This window comes from Petaurus breviceps, unplaced genomic scaffold (assembly GCF_028583685.1).
Source record: "Petaurus breviceps papuanus isolate PSGF00001 unplaced genomic scaffold, PetGlider_PUasm1.0 90847, whole genome shotgun sequence".
Lineage (NCBI taxonomy): Eukaryota > Metazoa > Chordata > Mammalia > Diprotodontia > Petauridae > Petaurus > Petaurus breviceps.
Window position 1 is genome coordinate 50,130 of NW_027187360.1, and position 7,302 is coordinate 57,431.

General features: G+C 43.7%; 1 protein-coding gene across 2 annotated transcripts; it reads left to right on the forward strand.

Annotated features, from left to right (window-relative positions):
* Positions 1-580: 580 nt before the first annotated feature.
* On the forward strand, positions 581-6,958 carry FITM2 (fat storage inducing transmembrane protein 2). Of its 2 annotated transcripts, XR_011165293.1 has the most exons (3): positions 581-857; positions 3,206-3,876; positions 4,177-6,958. XR_011165293.1 is itself a non-coding variant. In XM_069072317.1 (2 exons), the coding sequence occupies exons 1-2, from the start codon at positions 673-675 to the stop codon at positions 3,819-3,821; spliced, it is 801 nt and encodes a 266-aa protein (XP_068928418.1). In that variant the 5' UTR covers positions 581-672; the 3' UTR covers positions 3,822-6,958. The 2 variants fall into 2 exon arrangements, 1 of the variants encoding a protein (XP_068928418.1); XM_069072317.1 differs by having other exon boundaries at positions 3,206-6,958.
* Positions 6,959-7,302: the final 344 nt, after the last annotated feature.

Genomic DNA, 7,302 nt, shown 5'->3' on the forward strand with positions numbered 1-7,302 from the left:
TGTGTGTGTGTGTGTGTGTGTGTGTGTGTGTGTGTGTGTGTGTGTGTGTGTGTGTGTGGAGGAGGCTAGGAGAAGGGCTGGGGAGGGGAAGAGATTGCATTCCCCCCAGTGCCTCAGTGTTCCACCAGTACAGGGACCCCGGGATTGCGCCCTCCCTTCCACCTCAGTGCAGGGGTTCCTGCCGGGGCGGCTGTATGGAACAACCAAGGAGATAAGGAGAGTCAGCCTTGCAGGTAAGAGGTAAGCCGCATTCTGCCTCTTAGCTCAGAATGTTGCTGACTCTCCCGGAAGTTTCCACAGGTAGGGCTGGGTATGCCTTTCTCCAAGCTTCAATGCCCAACCTGAGGCACTTTCGAGCTCAGCACCTAGTGCAACGTCAAGATTCGAACTCCTGTTGCTCACCTCAGGGGTGCTTCCTGTGTTCTAGGGCTGGGGAATCCGTTCTGCTGCTCATTGGCCCCGCGGACAGCCCAGAGGGCGGGGCCAGAGCGCGGCTCAGAGCTGGAGGGCGCGGAGGGGCGGGCGGACCCCGTGGAAGGAGAGAGAGAAGGCGGGGCTGCTGCACCCTAGCAAAGGAGGAGGAGACAGCCCTGGCGCGAGCGAGGGGCGGGGCCGCCAGGACGGTGGCCCGGAGGATACAACAGTAGGTAGCGATCCCGGGTTGGGACGGGGATGGTGGCCGGTATGGAGTACCTGGAACGTTGCGCCTGGTTCCTTCGGACTACGCTAGTGCGGGCGGCAGTGCGGCGCTACCTGCCTTGGGTGCTGCTCGCTTTCATGTTGGGCGGCTCCCTAGTCAAGGAATTCTCCCCGCTACCTCCGAGCTACCTCAGCAACAAGCGCAACATCCTCAACGTGTGAGTGTGGTTTTCGTCTTCAGTTGGGTCGTGACCGAGTGGGTCAGTCGCGACAGACTGAGGCCGGGGAAGGCTCCCGACTGGGAGGATGGGTCGGGTCATCCGCGAGCGCCCTTTCCGAGGGTGGTGTTGGGGGTGTCTGTCGCTATGTGAAGATGTCGAGTCGGAGGTGGGGCTGTGAAGCGACAGCGAGGCTCAGACCTGCTCGTGCTGGGACTAGGAGGGCGACCGGGGCATGTGGGTGAGAACGGCCGAAGCCCCGCGTCCGGCTGCCTCTGAGCATCGGCCCTGGAGCTGGAAAGGACTTTGGAGATTCGCTCCAGTAGGTCCCACTTTTATTCAATTGAGGAAACTGAGACCTAGGGAGGGGAAGTGACTCTCCTAGGGTCATCCAAGTGGAGCTCGGATTAGAACCAGGTCCACGGACTCCAAACCCCTTCTTGGGAACGGAAGGAAACAGTGCTCTGGTCACCCACCCCCACTATCGAGAGTAATTGACAATAACTGTCTAATTACCCGTGGGGCAAATCACTTCACCTAAATGTGAGCCATTTTCTTGGTCTGTAAAATCAAGGGTTTGGACAAGTTCATGGCGGGGGGGTGGCGCTGAGAGAGGTGGTTCCGGCCGAACACAGGGAGGGGGGGGGGGTCCGTGTACTTGACTTCACTGATTAATGGCGTGTGATTGTGCAGTCCCTGAATCTAGGATATTCTGAGATGAGGGTCAGGGGACAGACCCCCCCCAAACTCTGGGTTCTGGCAGGTCTGCCTATCTCAGCTCCACTCAGTGAACTTTCCCCTGGATTTTCCTTGGAACCTTAGTCACCCGCTGTAAAGTTCATTCTCATTAGTGTGTGACGATGGCTTGGGGGAAGGTCTTCCAATACAACAAACTCTGCAGCACAGCACCCCAATACCCGCAGCAGCCAACCAGTTGTTTCTTTGGCTTTCAGGATTTTCTCAGCTCTTTCCTTCTCTGGTTGCTGCTGAGAGCCAAATTCTTTGCACCAAGCTGGTATCAGTGCTCATTAATCAGCCCTGGAACTTTGGCATGTAGCAATGATTTACTTTGGGACCTTATATTTCTTGGGCAACATAGAAAACCTTTGAGGCTAGTTGGGTCCTGGCCTTAGTTGATCTTGTGCCCTTGGATTGCACATCCACCCCAAGAAACTGGTCTAAGAATAGATTGTGAAAGGAGTTCATTAGAAATGGTGACACATTCCCACTTGTCCATTTGGCCCGTGGGTTGACAGTCTTACTAGGGAAAGGGGGCCATCTGCTGTATCCTTTCCTGGGTGTTGCCAGTGAGACAATTTCTTGTTGTTTTTGGTAGATCCTTAACTTCTGTTACTTTGTTCCAGACTTTTGTGACTAGTGAGATGAATGGGATTCGCAAGGGACTAAATCTAATTCAACAGGCCTTTTCTATGTCTTAGGTGCTGTTGACAAAGTTATGTAGAGTACTTAACCAGTTCCCTTTCTACTTTTTACTTAGAGAAGGCATTGTGGTAAAATGGAAATAAGGATGGGAATAATTATAGCAGGTCATGTTTCTAAAGTACTTTGCAATTTACACAGTAATTTTTGTATTTTATAATAACAACTCACTTTTATGTAACCTTTTTAACATTTACAGAGCATCTTCTGGTAAGGTACAAGTAATATTACCAGATGAGGAAATTGACCTTTCAGAAAGGGGATGTGATTTGCCCAGTTATGCCAAGTAAGACAGCATGGCATGGAGGATGAATGCTGGACTTAAGATTTGGAAGACCTGGGTTTGATTCCTGTCTCTGATCCTTCCTAGCTGTATGGCTTTGGGCAAGTCACTTCACCTCAATGTTCTTTGTACAAGGAGGGAGGTGGCCTTGATGATCCCTGGGTTCCCTTACAGTTCTAAACCTACAATCCTGGTGTCATAGTCAGTATTTGAACTCTTCCTGACCCCATGTCCAGTGTTTTGTTTTTTTTTCCTACTATGGTACATCATATTATTTTATTTCATTCTTACAACAGCCCTGTCAGGTAGGTAATGGAAGTGTTATCCCTACTTTATAAAAGGGAAAATGGAGACTCAGAGTAGTTAAATGAATTTTCTATGATCACATGGCTAGTAAGTGGTAGACTCAGAATTTTTATTAATCTATATCACTTACTAGCTATGGGACCTTGGACAAGTAACCACCTTGATGAATCTCAGTTTCCTCATCTGTAAAGAAAAACAGGGAAGGGTTCAATTGGATTAAATGATCTCTAAAGTCCTTCATAGCTCTGACATTCTACAGTTCTGAGTTGAAAGACTTGAATTAATGGCTATATTTTGTTTCTACTTTCTTCTCTGCTAGATATTTTGTCAAAGTGGCCTGGGGCTGGACCTTCATTCTCCTCTTGCCTTTCATTGCCCTCACCAACTATCATCTGACAGGAAAGGCTGGTGTGGTCCTCAGGCGGCTGTGCACACTTCTGGTGGGTACAGTGATCTGGTATGTCAGCACAAATGTCTTCTTGCACATTGAGCACTACACAGGCAGCTGCTACAAATCACCTGCCCTGGAAAGTATTCGAAAGGAGTATAACAGCAAGGAGGAGTGCCATAAAGGTGGCGGGTTCTGGCACGGCTTTGACATCTCTGGCCACTCCTTCCTTCTGACCTACTGTGCTCTGGTCATTGTGGAGGAGATGGTTGTTCTGCAAGAGGTCAAGATAGACAGAAGCCATGGCCTGCACTTCACTCTCACCTCCTTGGTCGTTGCCTTGGGCTGCTTGGTGTACATCTGGGTTTGGATGTTCCTTTGCACTGCTGTTTATTTCCATGACCTGTCCCAGAAAGTGTTCGGTACCTTGTTTGGCTTGGTGGGCTGGTATGGAACATATGGGTTTTGGTACCTGAAACCCTTTTCTCCTGGACTTCCTCCCCAGAGCTCCAGTCTGAATTTGAAGCAAGATAGTTACAAGAAATAAAAGAAAGATTAGGGAGGGACAAGAAGGTTAATCTATCTTCATTTATTTTGATTAGGTATCTTTGTTCAATTATCGATCCTATCTCACTTGACAGTTTTTGCAAGGACTGGGGCTGGAGGGTGGCCCATGTGGAATGAGTTCATTCCCATCCCATTCTTGGCAAATGCGTGACACTTGATGGTCTCACAACAAGGGAAAAGATGAAAAACATTTTACAACTCTCCTTCCCCCCCAAAAGAAGCTGTGCGGGATCATTTAATGTAGGTGCAATAGCTCTGAACATGAATTGTACTGTTTAACCAGATTGCCCTGGGCTTCGTCTGACCTTGACCTGGGACTTCTCCTTTGTTTTTAGGTCTTTTGGGGACCGGGACTCAGATACATGCTGAAAGGCTAGTTATGCCTGGATGCCAAGTTAAGGGCCCCAGAATTGTCTTTATCTGCTGCCATCTCGTAGCTGTCAATTGTCTTTTGAGTGACCCTTAATATTATTTAAACGTTTGCCTTGTATCCTCTTTGCATAAGTCTTTCAGGCTAGGATCTTGCCCATGGGGGAAAAAGCCTGGAAAAACAATCTCCTTGTAATATTTACATTTCTTCAGTTGACTGTAAATATTGCAGCCAGATTCTGATTGACTGCCTTTTAAACTGGTGTGCCTTAAAGATAAAAGTGTTAGATAACTTTTGTGCACTCACTGAAAGTGAGTAATTGTCCATCCCTTGTCTGTTGAAACTATGAGAATGCTTGTTTCTTTGAATAAATTTTGTAAAATTGCTGGTGGTTGGTTAAAGCCTTAAATGAAGTTCTTAAGCTTTACAACCCACCAGTCATTATCTTTTTTTATAAATGGAAATTGTTCTTTTTTGTTTCTTGTCTTTTTTTTTCCTTTTTTTTTCTTTGAGCAATAACTGACTTGGAAAACCAAAAATTGTGGGTTGTGATATTAAATAAGTTGCAGGTCAAAAAATGATACAGAACAAAAGGTAATTTAATTTTAAGAGGTTTGTTAGCTGATTGAAGATTATCTTGCCAGAATTAGTCATTGTACTAAAATTTCATTTTCCTGAATATTACTCAGTGATATAAAGAGTATCTTTGTTAGGTAAAAAAATACACAAATCGGGCTGCCATGTATTGAAGGTTTCTGTTTCTGAAGAAAAATCGTGATATACTCTTTAGTGTTGAAAGGAAGTATTCCCCCATTATGAGTAGAGGCAAGAAGCTGGTGCATTTAGAAAATGCCCTGTGAGACTTGTGTTCTAGTCCTGGCTCCTCTACTAGCTAGTTTTGTGACCTTTGGAAAATCCTTTCCTTCTTTGGGCCTGAGGTTCCTCATCTGTAAAACAAAGAATTGGAGTAGATCTCTATGAGACTTCTCTTGGTTTTCAGTTAAATTTTATTTTCATATCTACATTTTCTTTCTGCCACCTCCACTTAGCCCTTCTTCCAACTGAGAAATCAAGAAAAATAAAACAAACATGTTAGAAACATGAATAGTTAAGCAAAACAATTTCCCACATTCGCCATGTCAAAAAAAAAAAAAGAAAGGTCTCAATCTGTACTCTGAGTTCAAAGCATCTCTTTATCAAGAGATGGGTAGCATGTTTCATTTTGGAATTATGTTTAGTCGTTTTGTTGATTAGAGTGCTGTTTTTTTTTCAATTGATTATTGCTATAATATTACTATTACTATTACTCTATAAATTATTCTCCTGGTTCTGCTCACTTCATTCTGCATCAGTTCATACAAGCCTTCCCAGGTTTCTCTGAAATCACTCCTTTCATAATTTCTCATAGCACAATAGTATTATATCACATCCATATGCCATAACTTATTTAGCCATTACCCAATTGGTGGTTACTCCCCTCGGTTTCTAATTCATTACCACAAAACAAAGAGCTGCTATAAGTATTTTTTTGTACGTATGGGTCTTTCTCTTCTTTCTTTGATCTCTTTGGAGTATAGACATATTAGCAGAATTGCCAGGTCAGAGTATGCATGGTTTAATAGCTTTTTAGGCATGATTCCAAATTGCTCTTTAAAATGACTAGAAAAGTTCATAGCTCCACCAAACAGTGCATTAATGTACCTGTTTTTCCACAGCCCCTCCAGCAAATTTGCCATTTTCCATTTTTGTCAACTCCACCAATCCAGTGGGTGTGAGATGGAACCTCAGAGTTGTTTTATTTTGCATTTCCCCAGTTACTAGTAATTTAGAGCATTTTTCCTTCTGGTTATTGAAACTACCCGTTCATATCCTTTGACCACTTATCAATATAAATTTGAATCAGTTCTCTCTATATATCTGAGATCTTCTTTGACTCTGACATTCTTTGTGCTTAATAACAACAATAATAAATAATAATGATGATTATAATAATGGTAACTTACATAGCAGTTTAAGGTTTTCCTCATGACCCCATGAGGATCCCTCATTTTACAAATGGGGACACTTAGTTTCAGGGCAGTGGAATGACTTCTGATTTCAAATCCTTTGCTTTTCACCCTACATCATGCTGCCTCCTTGTTTTGTGTTCTGGCATTTATTCCTGTAATAGTCCATGTTTTAAAGTTTCTTCCTGCTCTAACAGTCTGTTTTATTAGTCTATGTTCTAAAGTCCCTTCTAACTCAAACATTGTGTATTTCTAAGCTTTGCCACCATCCTCCCATTCTGTCTGTATTGCTAAAACTCATTTTCCAACGTTGTTGTTGTTTGCAGTGGAACATTGTTGCACATCCAGAAGTTTTAATAACCTGGTCATCTTCCCCTGTGGGCCGCCTCATTGAACCTTCTAGTCATTTGAACAAAACCAGTCTTAAGAAGCTACTCTATCCTCAGCTCTAACCTCAACATTAGTATTAAGTAATGAACACTAAACTTTACTGCCATAGCTCAAACTTTTATGATGAACTCTAGAAAGCAATGGCTGTAAACTCTAGAAACCAATCTCCTGTAAAGATGTATTTAAATTATGTGTTCCTGCCTCAGTGTCAGGTTAATTGTTAATGAATGAAAGAACAGATGCAATTACACTCACTGTGACTCTGGCTAGTGGGATTGCATTATGTGTTAGAAGTGTTGGCAGGCCTTGATGGGCCCTGACAGTAATCCAGTTCCCCTTGTGAAATTTGGACCAACCAGGTTTGTCAAAGATACCTCCCACTTTTCCTGCCACCTAAAACTGAGAAATGTTTCTCAGGTTCTGACTTCAGCATCTATAGGTAACTGTCACAAATATATTTTTTTACTCAGGAAGTTTATTTGTCAGACTTAAATTTTAAAATGTTTTTCTCATGCTGTTGGAATGGTTTGGGTTCAGTGTCTTTTTCACTATGAGTTGTGAGACAGTTATACATAGTAAGTTCAATACAGCTGGAAATAATTTGATTCTCCTGTATGAGCTATAATCACCCCCTGCCTCCAGGATTCTCAATCTTAATCCTTTTTATGGGGGAACAAACAACACATTTGTCTTCT